Genomic DNA, 18,691 nt, shown 5'->3' on the forward strand with positions numbered 1-18,691 from the left:
AAAGCAAAAGTAAATCCAAGAACAGAAAGTATATGTTATGAATGCAAAACAGAAAAATATATATCAAAAGTATATATTTTTTATATAATTGGTTATTTGAAACTTATTTTCGTTTGCATTTTGACAAGTTTTTGGTTCCATTGTTTTAGTTTTTTTGGATTTTCCCAGTAAGGTCTTTTGCTTCTGGAATCTCTCTTTGCTTCTGGTTCGTTTTTTGCTTCTGACTTTTGGAACACATTTCACGTGTGGGAGGGGCTTAGATGAAGGCGTTCCTCTGCAATCTCCATTGGTCACTGATTCCGGACTGACACAGAGCTCTGAGACCGCCTCTGGGACCAAGCCACGCCCACCCCACCAGCCTCCCAGCGTTTTCAAACATGGCGGAACGCGGTGGTTCTGTTTCACAGTAGCATGTAAACTAAGTTTTACCATAAAAGTTTATACAAAGGTTATAATTAATTGGTAAATGGTCTGTAGATATTGCAAATGTACACTGTATAATAACTACATTAAGCATGGCAGTTAATATTTAGCACACTTCACCAGCGCGAGCTTTTTAAAATTTTAGTGAACTGGATGCAGGCATGAAAATCTGTCACCTTGCGGCGAAATTCGCCGTTTTTGAAGTATTTTGCGGTAAAACAAACTCTTATGAAAAATAGGTAGATAGTAAAATAAGAAACAAGATTTTTTTGTAGTTCTAAATGATGAACCCTGGTATTTTTTACACTCATTTTTGCCGCTGATGTTATTTATTGGTTCATTAAGATGTAATGGTTTTGACTGAGCCATCTGGAATGGCGAAAGCGGCTCGCGTTTACGGATCTGGCTCCATATATTGACAAGACAGGTCAATATTTTTCAGCGCGACATTACCGTGAGAGAAGTCAACAGGGAAGAGCGTGTTTAAAGCTAGCCTTTAAATTATTTTTAATTTAATCGCTGCTGTAGCTTCTGTCACCGTTTTGCTACATTCACAATAGTAGCGACTAGTTACTCGCTCCTCCTGGATCATTCGCTAGCGTCCCCGCGGGTCTAAAGTGAGAAGGAAATTAATCCGCACTCTGCGTTTCAATGGACTACTCTTCTTACTCGCACCCCTCCAAGTTAAAATCTTTTTGTTTTTATCTCTGAGTCGGACAGTGTCTGAATGTCATGTCTGACATGTATTATGTTTAGTATCTCTATGTTCAATGGTTCAATGAATATTGTTCACTTCTTAATAAAATATGGACAGCACAAGATGCATGTGATGTGTGTTTGTGTGTGGTACCTGCAGAACACTGAAAAACAGTGTGAGTGAACAAAGCTGGTTGTATATAGGGTGGCCACTTTTCAGTATTGCTTTAATTTTTGTATTTGGCTTTAATTTTGGTATTTTTTACTATTATGGATTTTACTATATTTGGCATCACCTCTCGTACACCAGCTGCCCCCCACCCCCCGTCCGTCGCCATACCAGATATTGCAAATACTCATATTTCTTCCACACATCAATGTTCTCTCCATCCAGTTCACTAAAATTTTAAAAAGCTCGTGCTGGTGAGCATGCTTAATGTAGTTATTATACAGTGTACATTTGCAATATCTACAGACCATTTACCAATTAATTATAACCTTTGTATAAACTTTTATGGTAAAACTTAGTTTACATGCTACTGTGAAACAGAACCACCGCGTTCCGCCATGTTTGAAAACGCTGGGAGGCTGGTGGGGTGGGCGTGGCTTGGTCCCAGAGGCGGTCTCAGAGCTCTGTGTCAGTCCGGAATCAGTGACCAATGGAGATTGCAGAGGAACGCCTTCATCTAAGACCCTCCCACACGTGAAATGTGTTCCAAAAGTCAGAAGCAAAAAACGAACCAGAAGCAAAGAGAGATTCCAGAAGCAAAAGACCTTACTGGGAAAATCCAAAAAAACTAAAACAATGGAACCAAAAACTTGTCAAAATGCAAACGAAAATAAGTTTCAAATAACCAATTATATAAAAAATATATACTTTTGATATATATTTTTCTGTTTTGCATTCATAACATATACTTTCTGCTCTTGGATTTACTTTTGCTTTTGTGGAACTATTGAAACAAAAATCACACCATAGCATTCAAGTGCCTCGATCTCCAAAATGAATTGTGTCGCTATCCTCGCGAGAACTGACACTCGGGCTACTGTAGGTTGCCATTCTCGCGAGGTTAGTGCTGACAGCGGGAGCAACAAAGATGGATGAATGTAACGAGAGAGAAGGTGTTCCTACAAAAAAAGTAAAGACTCTTCGTGTAAAAAAAAAAAATATATATATATATATATATAATATTATATATATATATATATATATATATATATATATATATATATATAAAATATTATATATATATATATATATATATATATATATATATATATATATATATATATATATATATATATATATATATATTTATATATTTTATATATATAATAGATATATATAATAAACTTGTCATATATGAGATCAAAGACTAAAATAAATGAAAAAAAGCTACATTTTCTAATTCGAATCAGGGTTACAATGGTATCACCTGCTGGTTAAAATCTGAAATAGCACTAAGATTTTTTTTTTTTTTTTTTTTTTTTTTGGCCCACCTCCACCCCCCCATCTTTGGAGGACAACTTTGTTTTTATGTACAGATTTAAATGGCAATTATAACAATTCTGTATAATATATAGTGTAGTGATAACAATATATAGTGATAACAATATGCAAAGTGATAATTATTGGGGTTAGGTGGACCAAGAAAGGAGGGGGAGAGAAATAATAAAAAGGGAAAAGACAGAGGTAGGAGAAGAAAGGAGAAGAAAAAGAAAAGAAGAAGAAAAATAATAATAATAATAATAGAATAATAATAATAATAATAATAATAATAATATTAATAAAATAAAACACGCAACCAGCTCAAATGACCACTGCAAAGAAGTACAGAAAGTAAACCAAATACATATAGTGCAGATGAGTGCGATGTATGGGTGTGTGTGAGTGTGTGTTTATGTGCAACCTAGAAGTGCAACATAGGATAGATGTATGGAATGTACTTACCAGCAAGGGTGGGTAGCTGCGACAGCATTCCCCCAGAGGCCAGAGGCGGGTGGAGAGAGACCCGGGAATCCCACCCGCCCACGGCCCCCCACAGAGCGGTGGAGTACCAGAGCCGCACTTCCCAGAAACCCTCACCCGCCCGCCCCCGCAGGCGGGAGAGAGAGACCCCGGACAGCGCCCCACCAGTCAAGGAGCGCAGGTCCAGGGGAACCAGAGGGAACAGAGCGCCTCCCCCCCAGGATGCCCCCCCCCCCAGGGGCCAGCGGCAAAACCACGGCGCCACGCGCCCGGAAAGCCACCCACCACCCGGCAGGGCCCACCTCCTGCCGAGGAGCACCCGGCCGCCCCACTCCACCACCGCCCAGGGGAGCGGGCCAACCGCCCCTACGCCGGGGGGCCAAGCCGGACTCCGGAGCCCCAAGGCGCCCCCCCTCTGGAGTGGTGCAGTAGTCTCAGGGGAGTGTTCATGAGTGAACCGGGTACGACCAGCCCCGACCCAGAACCAGCTGTCCTCACCCACATAACCAAACCCACCCTACATTCGCCCCTATACACCCCCACCATGTACACACCCACCCCCACACACACACACACACACATACACTCAAATTCACCCTCACACCTCCAAACCTGGCCATATGTCCCCTCCCTCCAACACGCACTCATTCATCCACCCATTCAGAAACAAGAAGAAAACAAGGACAGAGACACACACTTATCCAGACTAGCACACCCTCTGCGGCAGGGGCAAATGGCTGGACCAGCAAGGACCGGTAGCGGTCCTAGGAAGCCACCAGCCCAGTCCCGTGCCAGCAACCCCCCCCCCACCCCCCGCCCCGGCAGGGAGCAGGAAGCGGGTGAAGGAAGGCCTTCCCACCCCTCCACCCCCAGTGTTGTGTGTAGGTGTTGGTGTATATGCATGTGTCGTAGTGTGTGATACTATGGTGCAGTTAAAATTGAGGGGACAGGTGCTAGGACAAACGAATAGCACTAAGATTTAAGATTTAAAATTCTTTATTTGCCACATGTATAAATTGTGGCGCTACAAGATTTACAGTAAAATGAATATGTGACTATTCCTAGACTATGCAGCTATTAAATAGAATTACAACTTACAATTATATATACAGATTATGTAGCAATTAAATATAATTACAAAAAATTATTATCAAATATAATCTATAGAAGTAAAAAATGAGAATAAATAAATCTACCATATACATGTAAACATGTGAGCCATGTCATGTGAGCCAATAGTGTGTGTTATAAGTATATAAATGAATCTATAGGTGACTGTGAGACTGATAAAGTTACTGCGTGTCTGATAAAGTGGTTGTGTGTCTGATGAAGAACAGAATGGACCACGTGTATTATGTGTTTAGTGTGTCTGGTGAGTTTAGTGTTCGAATTACATGAGGGTAAAGGCTCCTCCTCAGCCTCTCAGTTCTGGCCCTGATGGAGCGTAGACATTTCCCTGAGGGTAGCCATTCAAACAGAACATGCTCTGCACCACCTGGAGTAAATGTCCTGAGGTTTTAGCAGTACAGTCCTGCTGATACACTCAGAACAAGGTCTTTCTTTTCCTGGGCGTTGCAGTTACCAAACCAGGTAGTGATGTTTCCAAAAAGAACAGACCCAATGGTGGCAGAAAAGAAGAGTTTCAGCAGCACTGTGGAGATCTTGAATTTCTTCAGCCTCTTAAGATGGTACAAGTGTTGCCTTGCCTTCTTTATCTGGGTGGAGATGTGTGTGGACTATGTCAGGTCCTCAGAGATGTGGACTCCTAGGTACTTGTAGCTACTCACTTTCTCAACTGGAGTGTCATTGATCTGGAGAGGTGTGTATGAAGTCCTCCTCTTCTCCCTTCTAAAGTCAACTACCATCTCCTTGGTCTTAGATACGTTCATCCTCGTAAGGGTTTTTGAGCTGGACGTAAAATTTCCCATCTTGACCACATGTACCCAGGAACACAATGAGTGATTCAGCCCCAGATCACGAAGTTTCATGACCAGCCTTGAGGGAACAATAGTATTGAACGCTGAGCTGTAGTCCACAAACAGTAGGTGTGCATAGTTTCCTTTTCCATTGTCGAGATGGGTGAGGATGGTGTGGAGAATGTATGCAATGGCATCATCAGTACTCCTGTTGCTGCAATAGGCGAATTGAAGTGGGTCCAGTGTAGGGGGGAGGGATGAACAGACAAAGTCCTTGATCACTTTTTCAAAGCACTTCATAATCACAGAGGTGAGAGCCACTGGGCGGTGGTCATTCAGACAGGCTGGGTTGGTCTTCTTGGGAACTGGGATAGTTAGAGATTATTTGAGATGTTGGGATGACAGAATGGGACAGGGATAGTTTGATGATGGTGGTAAACACAGCTGGTCAGCGCAAGATTTTAGTACCTATGGCACTATGGCTATCACCTTTGTGGCGTGAAGCTTTATTAAAATATACAAACAAAAAAGTATGTTTTTAATTCACTTAATTCATGAATAGATCGATTTGCCATTTATATTAGACACATATACACATAAAATCTATTAGAGTATAATTGCTATATTTAGTTTGTTTTGCATGCTTTTATAAGTGCACAGTACATACAATTCAGGAAAAAACACAAAACGTTTAAATGGTCAAATGCATTTGTTTCATTTGAGTTTATATAAATTGCAATTAATGCTCCATCTCCTTTAAAAAACAGAAAACAATGTTTTTGTAAATGATCAAATCAATTGATCAGAAAATATTATTATGTTTTAAACATAAAAAACAAATAGACAAAACAAAACATTCTGTGAACTAGGGTTCTAAATCTATATTTTATTTTCCAAAATGTAACAGTGTGGGGACAGTTCCAAAAAGATGATGAACAATTTATATATCTGCAGCATGAAACTTATTTACTTATGCTAAATGAAGCGATTCATATAACTGTATTTTTTAAATAGAGGAATGCATTTGTTGAAACTCCCTATGACATATTACATGGAATGATTAAACTTGCTTTTTGAAGGCGAGGTCAGATCATAGACAGGAAATTATTTCATTATTTCATAAGAGTTTTTTTAATCATTAAACGTGGTTAGGAACGTCGAGAATACAGTAGAAAAGTTGAGAATACAGTATCTAACAATTTACTGATCCCTTCAACTGTCTTCCTCAAGAGGTCCTCACGTCTTTACTGAGTGTCAGTTTTGTACGTTGGTGCGAAACCTCGCGATATTTGCAGCGGGCCCACTTTTGCGGGAACAGTGGCAACAAAAAGCCGGGGGAAGTTGACGACGCGTGGTTTTGTTGCTACACTTGGGATATATTTTTTTGTAAAAAAAAAAAAAAAAAAACAAACCAAACAAAAAAAACTTTAGGGTTAACTATATTCGTCAGCTTCGTCTTCTGTATTGTGTGATCGGGCTTGTTGACATCGGGGATCCGGTTGCTGTGCGGTAAGATTATAGGAGGAATTATCCGAGAATGTCCGAGGCAGAAGGCGGCGTGGACAAACAGCGGGAAGACGAGCCCGAACTCGAGCAGCCCAGGACGGCAGAGGTGAGGCTGCAGACCCGCGGCGGCGCCCCGGATCGTGGCTTAACGTCGCACGACCCCGTGTACAACGAGCAACGTTTGCGGCGACGGCACCTCGGGAAGCGACCCGGCGATCCGCGGTGTGAAACTTTGAGCGAATGAATCGGTGTTAGCGCGTTAGCACGTTAGCTGCTCCGTATTGTTCCGCCTGTGTTGTTTCCCGTCGCTTAGCGCGGAACGGTAGCTAGCTAGCACATTAGCACGGGAACCCAACGGAACCCGTATATATACATATATATTCACATTTTAAAGTACCTAGTTAGCCAGCTAACATATTCCTCGTGAACTTGTGATAATTCCGCCACCCGGGCTTGTCTTGTGTCGGTAATAACCCCCCGTGGTGTGGTGAGGTTGCCCGTGTGAGGTGTGCTGACCGCCGGAGATAGATAACGAGCTAGCGCCGCTACAGCCGTTAGCGCATCCGTCGGTCGCAGCGCCTCGGTCGGGCTTATTGTGTTCTCGTGTGAAGAGCGCAACGCCAGATTAACTTTCACGACGAGCACGCCAAAGTTGTCGGACACCGAAACGAACCGGCCGGTAATTCTTGTGTGTTTCTTTAATGGCTGTATGTGTGTTCGCCTAGTTAATGGAAACCGGAACTGAACCGTGAACGGAGTTAAGACACTCGGCTGACACTGATACTGCTAGCACGAAGAATGGGAAGCAATATCGACATCATTTAAAATAAGACAACCAACTGCTTTAAGTTCCCGCTGTGTACAGATTGTCGGTTATTTCGGTATTGGAATAACGTAATTCTACGTGTGGCATCATCACAACATGCGGTATATTATATAGTATATGTACATATAGGTGAAGTGGTTATGTAGCTGCCGTCCGTTCATGTCACGAGTGAAGGTGTCCTGAAATTCCTCATTTATTCGAGATAATGATCTCGGTTGAACGCCCAAATAATGATTATACTCTTATAAATACTACTGCACTAATATTTTCAGGTTCAATAAAAACTGACCCTACATCACATGGGCGGCCGAATAGGATGCACCAAAATGTATAATGTTATGAAGTATGATTACTGAATCGGTCAGCTTTCTGGGTTACAGTGGATATGCACCATAAAAGTTTGGTTTTTAGCTAAGCAATATCCGTAGGCATATACAGTTTATAGCTCACTTCACCTGCAAGAATACCTTGATGTGCCAATTCTCTATTGCAGCTACACCGAGTTTTTGTAACGGTGTCAGAATAGTGACTAAGACATTTGTGAACTTTTTGGCTTACTTTTTTCTGTTCTGGGGTTTTTTCTTGTTCTTAAATCCGATCCACGAAAAACATTTTTATTTTGTGATTGTATTTTTTGTTTGGCCATACATGCAAGTCCTTAAAGTGTGACAATAAATGAAGGGTGTATACAGTGAATGAAGGGTAGCATACATGTTACAAGGTTGACATTTGTTCATGAAGTGTACTCATCTAGAACTTTGAGTTCACAATATATTGTTTTTTCTATTTTGCATGTTAACATTTGTGTATTTGAAAGGGTTCAATTTGTACATTAAAGTTAGATAAGAATGTTAAGTGAATGCACTTCTCTAATAGTCTTTGAGCAACATTTGTGAGCACAAAGTCTCTTATAGTTCAGAAGGGGCAATGTAAACTTTTACTTTATTTTCTTCTTTCACTGACTGTGCTATGTCTGCCTGTAAGGATGGTGGCTCGGATGTTGGCAATGATGAAACATCAGACTCCACACAGGATGGAGGTGAACAGTCCTCGTCACCACCAACTGAAAAATTAAAAGTGGAGGGGCTCGGTGGTTATGAAGAGAAAGTGGTAATGTTCCACCTCAGTCCTGCCTTGTAGCTGTTTACACTTTCCCAGTAAAAGCGTTTCATTGCACATTTCATTCTGTATGAGAAGCTCTTCTTTTTTTTTTTTGCTGAATCTCTGTAGTTGCATCTTGTGCTTTAATGAATATCCCAATGATTTCCAAATCAGAAAACGGACCGAACGAACAGATTTGAGTACCTGCTGAGGCAGACTGAGGTGTTTGCCCACTTCATCCAGCCTGCTGCACAAAAGACCCCTACCTCTCCTCTGAAGATGAAGCCAGGTCGTCCTCGCATTAAAAAGGATGAGAAACAGAACCTTCTCTCCGCTGGGGAGTAAGTCCACCCACTGAAACTTCATCCACAATATTGGTGAAGTTGCAAAATGACCTAAGCACTAAGCACTTTGTAATGTAAATATGCATCTTGCATCTGCACGTCTTGGAGTCCATTTCATTGCATCCCCTTGATCTTATGGAGTATCAGAACAATGATATAGTAGGTCAAGGTATCTGGACATGAAAAATCTTGAAGATGCTTACCCGTTTATCTGAGGGGCTTTATCCACTCAATGGAGTGGTGGGACACTCCCACTGAGTAATCCTCTAAGATGAGTGGGGAAACGTTTTCAAAATTTGACAACTTCAGTTCCCTTGATTTGCTTCAATGACACAACTCGGTGACCTGTATGAGTTAAAAACCTTTCTGGACGCGTTGACATGACCTGTTCTTTCATCGTAACTGCATGCATGAGAGTGTGTGTCCTTGGTGGTAGCTCAGGTGATGTCTCCCTGGTTCATTGACATTGATTGACACTTTGGTTGCCATAGTAATCGTCACCGTCGCACTGAACAGGAAGAGGACGAGGAGCTACTGAGTGAGAACAGTAAAGCTGCTAACGTGTGCACACGCTTTGATGATTCCCCATCTTGTAAGTCCAATATCTCCCCCTGCCCTCTTGGAGATTAGGAACAGCAAAGTTTGTTTATTTTTGTCTTTGTTCAGGTTGTTTTAGATTTTTTTTTTGTTGTTTCTTAAACTGCATTAACTAAAACATTGAGTGCTTTGTGCATGTGCATAGGGTGCACATACACATGTTCACATGTGACTAAAGACTTGGTGTTGATTTATATGGTTCTTTTCAATTGGGTTTCCAAAGTGAAAAGATTAAAATGAATGCCTAGTCAATTATGGAAATATTCTATATGTATCCATCTAGAGAATGTGTTTTTAATCTTTCCAAAACACTGTTCCAGAGTTTAAGAGCTATATAATAGAAAGAACTTCCACCAGCTGAGTTGAAGCAATGCTAAGGATTAGAAGTAAACGTCTCTCTGCTGAGTGAAGTAGTCGTAACGGCCTGTGACACTTCAAGATAGCTTTGTATTTTCCATTGCAAAAAAAAATGACAGCCACTGGGTTTTCCTTGAAGATTATCTTTAATACGAAGACAACAGCAATTAAATAAGACTGGTTTTGGCAAGAATATGGGTTGCCAAGTTCTGAACTTGTGTACTTGGAGAAATCCGGGCAGCCAGCCAGCAACCATTTGCATTAGACTTTTGTAGAGGTTATGAAAACAAGTACTAGTCTCTTAGCATTATTTTGGTTTGTCGTATGTCTTGTTTAGGACGAGGTCTGTAAATTGTAACACAATTTGAATGGGCACCATGTCTATGGTTTTTGATTGCATAACACACAACATGAAATCAGCAACCTAATTTTGAACCAGCTTGGACCCCTGGATCCAGACATTCATAATATGATTTCAGTTTTTGCTGTCTGGCCAACTTGCGGAGAAATAAAAGTATTATATTTGGGAAATGCATTTCCATAGGCATATATATGTACATATAAGTAGCCCCATTTAGGGATCTATGACAGAAGCTTATAGGGCACAATCATCTTACCATCTCCTGTCTAGGGGTTTAAAGGACTCGATTACATTCACTGAAATAAGGTGTATGTGATTTTTCTTATTGGTTGTGCACACAGGAAAATGTGTAAGACTTGTAACCTGACCTTTGTACAGATGTCAAGACAGGCAAGCTGAGAGACTATCAGGTCCGCGGCCTCAACTGGCTGATTTCACTTTACGAGAACGGAATCAACGGCATCCTGGCCGATGAAATGGTAGGCCACCACAGTGCATGCCTTAACAGGGCTTTGTCTTCCAGTGAGGTGCCTGTTGGGATCAGTAAAGGAGCAGCAAAGGTCCAATCCTGCACTCTCTGCTCTGTTGTCCCCAGGGTCTGGGGAAGACGCTACAGACCATCTCTCTGCTGGGTTATATGAAGCATTACAGGAACATCCTGGGACCTCACATGGTCCTAGTGCCCAAGTCTACCTTGTATAACTGGATGAACGAGTTCAAGCGGTGGGTGCCCTCCCTTCGTGCTGTCTGCCTCATAGGGGACCGAGACGAGAGGGTAAGACACCAGTCACATGTCACAGCATCACCCGGGTGCAGATGTGTTGATAGTTGAAACTGGTTATTCTCTCTTTTTCTCTGGTTTTGTTTTGCTTACTTTGTTTCTTTTTCTCACTCCCCCCCCCCCATTACCTCCGCTCTGTCCCTAGACGGCCTTTATCCGTGACACTCTGCTGCCTGGAGAGTGGGATGTGTGCGTCACTTCCTACGAGATGCTCATCATCGAGAGGGCTGTATTTAAAAAGTTTAACTGGAGATACTTGGTCATTGATGAGGCCCATCGTATCAAGAATGAGAAATCTAAAGTATGTGTTTATTATTTAAATTCACTATTAAAGTTTTTTGGATAGATCACTTTATTAGTCCCGGAGGGAAATTCAGTTCAATATATGTTGTTTTTGTTATTATTATTAAATTATTATTACTATATGTATTATTAGTTATTGTACAAAAGTTGCATAATTTAGCTTTTTGTACCTATCCATTCATACCAATTCTATGTCATTCCAAAATAAAAGCCAGTGTATTTCCATGAAATTTAGCTCAGATATCAGTTATGTAAAGATAATATGTCTGAACACTTAAGAGGACCACTTGCAGGGGGTCGTCTGCATTGGATCACTGTAAAGTCTTTTTGTGCATTTAATTCCGAACATGTATGTGTGCCTTTTAGCTTTCTGAGATTGTGCGAGAGTTCAAGACCACCAACCGACTGCTGCTGACGGGAACGCCGCTGCAGAACAACCTCCACGAGCTGTGGGCTCTTCTCAACTTCCTGTTGCCAGATGTCTTCAACTCCTCCGAGGTAGCCTCCTTACTCACTCAAATGCACTATCATAGATTAGGTGGAGATTTAGGAGAATGGAATGGGTTTTTTTTTTCCTTAACCCTGATGGAGTGTATTTCCCCTAAAAGAAGGGAAGTGTTCATCAGAATATTTAGTTTGCGTTTGAAATGCTATCATAAAGCCCTTGTATTTTTATTGGTCCCAGGCCTAGAGGTTATGGCTTGCTTTGTATGATTACTAGATTTCATTTTCCTGATTCTGCCTACAGGATTTTGATTCTTGGTTCGACACCAATAACTGTCTTGGAGATCAAAAATTGGTGGAGCGTCTACACACTGTAAGAAATGTCTTTATTATGACCATACACCACACATTTGTAATAAGACATCATTATGTATTTATAGTGTATGTATGTATGTGTATGTATATATAATATATATATAAAAATAAATAAATTCTGTTCTGTAATTCTGCAGGTATTGCGTCCTTTTCTCCTGAGGCGTATCAAAGCTGATGTGGAGAAATCTCTCCTCCCAAAGAAGGAGATCAAGATGTATGTGGGTCTCAGCAAAATGCAGAGAGAATGGTATGTGCGTTTCCTTCCACCATACCTCACTGTCAGCTGACCCGAACTCTGCACTGCTTATTTCTTAACGTTGGTCGACAAGCATTCAGACCCCGCTTCAGGAAACTGAAGCAATTTGTATTAATGAGCTGGCTTTTGTGTCCTGTTTCTGTTCATTCAAATTAACAAACCCTGCAGATTTATTGCAGTCAGTAAATTAAAACTGGATGTCACTGCTGGTGAAGTGCAGTTGAGGAAGTGAAGTTGTTTCCCTCCAGGTACACAAAGATCCTGATGAAGGACATTGACATCTTGAACTCGGCAGGGAAGATGGACAAGATGCGTCTGCTGAACGTGCTCATGCAGCTCAGGAAATGCTGCAACCACCCCTACCTGTTTGACGGAGCTGAACCAGGGCCGCCCTACACCACTGACCTCCACCTGGTCGTCAACGGCGGCAAAATGGTCGTCCTTGACAAGCTCCTGCCCAAGCTGAAGGAGCAAGGTTAGCTGGACCACCCAGACACCTCCCACACTTCAAACCACTCTCACAGACCTGTTGCTATTGGGAGCCTTTTAAAAATCTCTTTCTAGTTCCATAATTCACAAGATGAATTATGGAACCACAAGTGAAACAAAAAAAAAAGACCATCTAACAATGCTAATGTTGTGCAAAAGAAAAAAAATGGTGTTTAAGACTAATTAGTCTGACCTGATTTGCGTAATGCTCTCTGCTCCCCATCAGCATTCAGTAATTATTGATAAATGTTTCTTTAAGGAGCATGTTCCTTTATTTTAAGGATGTTCACATTGCCTCAGCAGAATTCATCAGTGTCGTTTTGTCTCATCTTAATTAGGTTCTCGCGTACTGATATTCAGCCAGATGACCAGGATGCTGGACATTCTGGAAGACTACTGTATGTGGCGTAACTATGGATACTGTCGCCTGGATGGGCAGACGCCCCACGAAGAGAGACAGGTATGTCAAGAGAAGCTTTTGGCAATTTCTGCATTAGTGTAATTGAGTTAATTGTGTTTGTAACTCGAATGAAATTATCATTAACACTGCAGGCAAAAAATCCTATTAATTATAGTTAATGATTTCTCACTTACAAATCATACTCTCAGAACTTGGATCACTGAGCTCAAGGCATCCTGGTGTTCTGGTTAATCTTTACTTTTTCTTCCTTCTGCAGATCTCCATAAACGCGTTCAACGAGCCCAACAGTGCCAAGTTCCTCTTCATGCTGAGCACACGGGCAGGAGGTCTGGGCATCAACCTGGCCACGGCTGACGTGGTCATCATTTACGACTCTGATTGGAACCCCCAGGTGGATCTGCAGGCCATGGTGAGTTCTCTTGATGGATCTGCAGACCTGGTTGGTTCCCCAAGGCCTTGATGGAAATTATGACCAACTGCACCCATTTCCCCAGTCTTAAACGTCTGTAAATGCTGTTGTACAAACTTAATTTGTTGCTTTTTCTAGTTAATATTTATTCATTAATTTAACACACCTTGTTTGTAACCAGTTGGGGCTAAGGGGGTTCTATGCTCTCATTGATTGTTTTTTTTTTCTGTCTATCAGGACCGTGCTCACAGGATTGGTCAGAAGAAGCAGGTGCGCGTATTCCGTTTCATCACAGAGAACACTGTGGAGGAGAGGATTGTGGAGCGTGCTGAAATGAAGCTCCGCTTGGACTCGATTGTCATCCAGCAAGGTGAGATCGCCACAGGAATGGCTTTAAGGTTATAGTTTAGACTTCCCTGCTTTGTGTTGGACCGTAACTTTTTGTTGCTTTTGTTTGTTTAACCAACTCTGAGTAGTAGTGGTAATTTTTTCTGTTTTCTGCTATCTAGGTCGCTTGGTGGACCCCAACCTGAGCAAGCTGGGAAAGGATGAGATGTTGTCCATCATTCGACACGGTGCCACTCATGTTTTCGCCTCCAAGGAGAGTGAAATCACAGATGAAGACATTGATGAAATTCTGGAGAGAGGAGAGAAGAAGGTATGCATTAAGCTCTCTGTATCTCCACTGTGTTGGTATGTAGAGCGTGTGCAGGTGATTCATCGCACCATGAAAAGGCACATCAGGGCGAGGATGTTTACACTGCTAACTGTGTCGGTGTGTCCTGTGTTGTTTATTTTAGACCATGGAGATGAAGGAGAAGTTGTCCACACTTGGTGAAACATCTCTGAGAAACTTCACAATGGACACAGAAAACAGTGTGTACAACTTTGAAGGCGAAGATTACAGGGAGAAGAAAAAGGTACCAAGCTGTGAGAGCTGCTGAGTGCACACTAGTGTGCGTATGGGTAGGCCGGAGCATCACAGTGACTTCTCTGTCGTTCATTCTTTCTCAGGTCATTACCAACTGGATTGAGCCACCCAAACGTGAGCGCAAGGCCAACTACGCCGTGGACGCATACTTCCGCGAGGCGCTGCGCGTCAGCGAGCCCAAAGCGCCCAAGGTGCTCCTCTGCAGATTCACCTCACCGTGGGCCCATGTAGGATGTTCACCCCCGACACCTGTGTTAAGATGACTCTTCACCCTAACCTTCGCCTCTCTGTCTCCTCAGGCTCCCAGACCTCCCAAACAGCCCAACGTCCAAGACTTCCAGTTCTTCCCTCCTCGGCTTTTTGAGCTACTAGAAAAGGAGATTTTGTACTACAGGAAAACGATTGGCTACAAGGTGCACTTGTCTCACTCTACCTTTTGCTGTTGTTTGCCGTCGCTGTCTAGATGGGTGGCAGGGTTTGGTGTAGAGCTTATCTGGGTGGAGAGCCACCAGTATGTTGAAGGTGGATGTCCCTGACTTGCATGCCCATGCTTCTTCCTCCAGGTGCCCAGGAACCCGGACCTGCCCAACTCTGCTCAGGTGCAGAAGGAGGAGCAGGCCAAGATCGATGAGGCAGAGCCTCTGAATGAGGAGGAGCTTGAGGAGAAGGAGAATCTCCTCACCCAGGTAACCTCATGTGACAACATGGTGGGTGTAGTGACACTGCACAGGAGCCAGGACAACAGCTAAACAATATCAGGCTAACAGCCATTAGAAATAAGTTATGAGTGCAGAAGTCCAGGTGGCGTTCCACAGCGTCTGACTTTTCACTCCCGTGGTTCAAAAACCCTGATCTCAACACCATGTAATTTCAGATTAATGTCTGTAATGTGTGGCTTTGTGAGGGTCTGAAAAAGTTCTGGTGAGCTGTCTGAATGAAACTTCCAGTCCTGCTTCCTCTGGCTTTAGTGTAATGCAACCAACATTTTAAATAGGGCTTCACCATCTGGAACAAACGAGACTTCAACCAGTTCATCAAGGCCAATGAGAAATGGGGAAGAGACGACATTGAGAACATCGCCCGTGAGGTGGAAGGAAAAACACCTGAGGAGGTCATGGAATATTCTGGTAAGTTAAACCCCTTGACATGTAAACATACGGTGTCCCTTGTGTAATGAGGGTCTTGAAGTGTGTGTGTGTGTGTGTGTCGCAGCTGTGTTCTGGGAGCGGTGCAATGAGCTGCAGGACATTGAGAAGATCATGGCACAGATTGAGAGGGGTGAGGCCAGGATTCAGAGGAGGATCAGCATCAAGAAAGCCCTGGACTCTAAGGTAGACACCAGCCCACGGTGTTGTAAATACAGTCCATTGACACCATCTGAGATACTAGGACTAAACCATATTTTATTATATTGTTTTTTTTTGTTCGTGAACGATAATAGTACCGCACCTAAATGTACCTTAATACCATTCTCTGAGATGAATGTATGAGCTTTTAATATTTTTATTATTCTCTAGTAGGAGGAGAGAGTGAACTAATTGAGACTGAGGACTCCATTATAATGGGGCCCTCTTAAAACAAATTCAAATGCATGTACATATAAATAGAGCCTGTTGCTAGTAACATGAACATTTATTAGCTACTTTCCCATTTGTTTCGCTACAGTGAGAAATCCAGTCTCTCTAGAAAAGCACATGAACCAAACACTGGAAGTAAGAGCTCTGTCCAGAGATGTGGTTTTGAACATCCCATGCCTTCCCCAGATCGGCCGTTACAAGGCCCCATTTCACCAGCTGAGGATCTCCTATGGGACCAACAAGGGGAAGAACTACACTGAGGAGGAAGACCGCTTCCTTATCTGCATGCTGCACAAGCTGGGCTTTGACAAGGAGAGCGTTTACGATGAGCTGCGGCAGTGCATCCGCAACTCGCCCCAGTTCCGCTTCGACTGGTTCCTGAAGTCCCGCACCGCAATGGTGAGTGACTGCACCATTGGCCAGAGAAGAGTAGGGTAAATGTGGGAGTAGAGATGGTCTTCGGTGGACTGAATAAATACTGGCCTTTTCAATCAGCATCATTCCTCCATAAAACTAAAGGTAGCAGCTCTTCACTGTTCATCTAAAAGTGTTTGTTTGTGTTTTTGTTTGTGCGTGTGTGTACTGGCATGCAGGAGCTACAGAGGAGGTGCAACACCCTGATCACTCTTATCGAACGTGAGAACATGGAGCTGGAAGAAAGGGAGAAAGCAGAGAAGAAGAAACGTGGTCCACGCACTTCTTCAGTAAGCTCCCTTCATAGCTTCTTACAGAAATGTTTCATCAGAAACAGCACACCATTGCTCAAAGAAATGTCTGCCTGGAGGAACCAGGCAAAGAGAAAGGGCTCAAAAGATCTGGCCTCGAACGTTTGGGACATAAGTTGTTCTAGCAGTTGGTTTTCTTGCTAGCAAGAAAATACAAGCAGTTAACTTACATTTTGCATATTTCATTTACTGTCTGGTTGGTTCTAAATGCTATGCACAATATTAATATACGAGTGACCGTGTCGACTGGAATATGAACTTATCTGTCCTCTCAAACACTTGGGAGGATACAGGCAATCTAACAAGTGCTGCTTAAGAGCTTTTTGAGACTCAGCATCCAAGACGCAACATAACTGAAAGTGAGAAGCTAAGTGTGTGTGCGCTCTCTCTCTCTCAACTCTCTCTGTCAGGCCCAGAAGCGCAAGCAGGATGGCACTTCAGATGGTCGCGGGCGTAAGAAGAAGCTGAAGCTCTAATGGGTCTTAAGACACCACCACCCACACCCCCCTCGCTGACGGACAGGAGCTTTGGTAGAGCGAAACGTGCATTTGTGTTACGGGTCCGACTCACGTACTGTACCTACTCACAGAAGCGCAGAACTGAACCTTGCCTCACTGTAGCTCATCCTTTTTAGAAAGGCGTAGTATTGTAAATTAGATCCATCTCTTAGTTATGTCGAGTTTTACGGCTGTGCTGTTTCCTTTTTTTTCTTTTTAAAAACCTCTTTTGTATCTGTAATTTGTGACTTAAATAAATGTATTTATGCCCGTTGGATAAGTACCACATTCCATTTGCTTGTATCAGAAATTAATTGCTGCATTATAAGTTTTTTTTTTTTTTAAGAGTCCTCAGTATTGTATACATACCTACTTTTGACTAGTCTTCTGGAATGTGTGTCTAATAAATGCCTTTTTGTTTTGTAAGTGTGCACTGAATTCTGTGACCATGTGTACGAGTTTGTCTGGAACAGTAATGGTGTTAAACTCTAGCAGTCCACAGTACTTTTTACTCATAAGCCAAAATTTCACCAGGAGTTTCCTTCATCAGGGGGATAAATGCTAGTTGGCACAGTTTAGCCCTAATTTGTCCTAATCTGCATTATCTGTGGATTCCAGAGTGATGTGGATTTAGTGTAGTATTTGTTTATGAGCAGAGTGTCATCCATATGTCCATATGTAGGTGGCAAAAGCAGCATCTACATCACTGTGTTTGGTTTTGGCCTCCTGGAGACTGAGCAGAGCAGTCTTGTTGACACAGCACAACAGCATCAGAGCAACTTCTCAAGATGGCTGTAATCGCGAGTTTGGAATAAGACATTTTATTGTAAACAGCCTTGCATGTTGATGTCTGGTTTTGATAGCTACATGTTTCCTTTACCTTTCTGCTCTGGGATAGAAGCAACACTGTTGTGCTACACACACACACACACCGAGGAAAGTAAGAGAATATTTACATTGCTTCTACTTTGCCCATTGATTTATGTTAAGGATGTTGACTGATACGTTCTTAGACCAAACGGATAAATGCATGGCCATGCATCTAATTCCTTAAACAGGCAGAAACAAGGCATTGATCTGAAGTAGGGCTCTAGTTGAAACAACAATGCTCCGCTGTTCAGACACCAGCAGCATGAACTAGCCGGTTTTTACTTTTGTCACTTTTTGAAAAGTGACTTATTTACATTTAGCCTGTCTATCCATCTCATTCAAGGGCCGACGAAAACTTCTCTTAAAGCTTGTCCAAGAGCAAGTTTCTGTGAAGGATTTAAATTGCAATGCTTAAAACGTAGTTTAGCCTATCCACTATGGGGCGCTGTTGCCTTTTATTTTTTATTATTATTTATTTATTTGCACTCAGCCATTTTTGTCTCATCGCTGTTTATTA

At 42.3% G+C, this 18,691-nt stretch overlaps 1 protein-coding gene across 1 annotated transcript; it reads left to right on the forward strand.

The window, feature by feature from the left end:
- The first annotated feature begins 6,311 nt into the window (after nt 1-6,311).
- smarca5 (SNF2 related chromatin remodeling ATPase 5) lies at nt 6,312-18,554 on the forward strand. The gene is made up of 24 exons (XM_076974872.1): nt 6,312-6,616; nt 8,321-8,446; nt 8,612-8,778; nt 9,273-9,373; nt 10,475-10,575; nt 10,692-10,871; nt 11,023-11,178; nt 11,547-11,678; nt 11,929-11,997; nt 12,137-12,246; nt 12,504-12,730; nt 13,083-13,204; nt 13,422-13,574; nt 13,812-13,944; nt 14,084-14,232; nt 14,375-14,494; nt 14,589-14,696; nt 14,805-14,918; nt 15,069-15,191; nt 15,500-15,632; nt 15,718-15,836; nt 16,269-16,481; nt 16,676-16,786; nt 17,218-18,554. Exons 1-24 carry the CDS (start codon nt 6,542-6,544, stop codon nt 17,281-17,283), a joined length of 3,108 nt encoding a protein of 1,035 aa, XP_076830987.1. The 5' UTR covers nt 6,312-6,541; the 3' UTR covers nt 17,284-18,554.
- Nucleotides 18,555-18,691: the final 137 nt, after the last annotated feature.

This window comes from Brachyhypopomus gauderio, chromosome 15 (assembly GCF_052324685.1).
Source record: "Brachyhypopomus gauderio isolate BG-103 chromosome 15, BGAUD_0.2, whole genome shotgun sequence".
In the NCBI taxonomy this organism is placed as follows: Eukaryota; Metazoa; Chordata; class Actinopteri; order Gymnotiformes; family Hypopomidae; genus Brachyhypopomus; species Brachyhypopomus gauderio.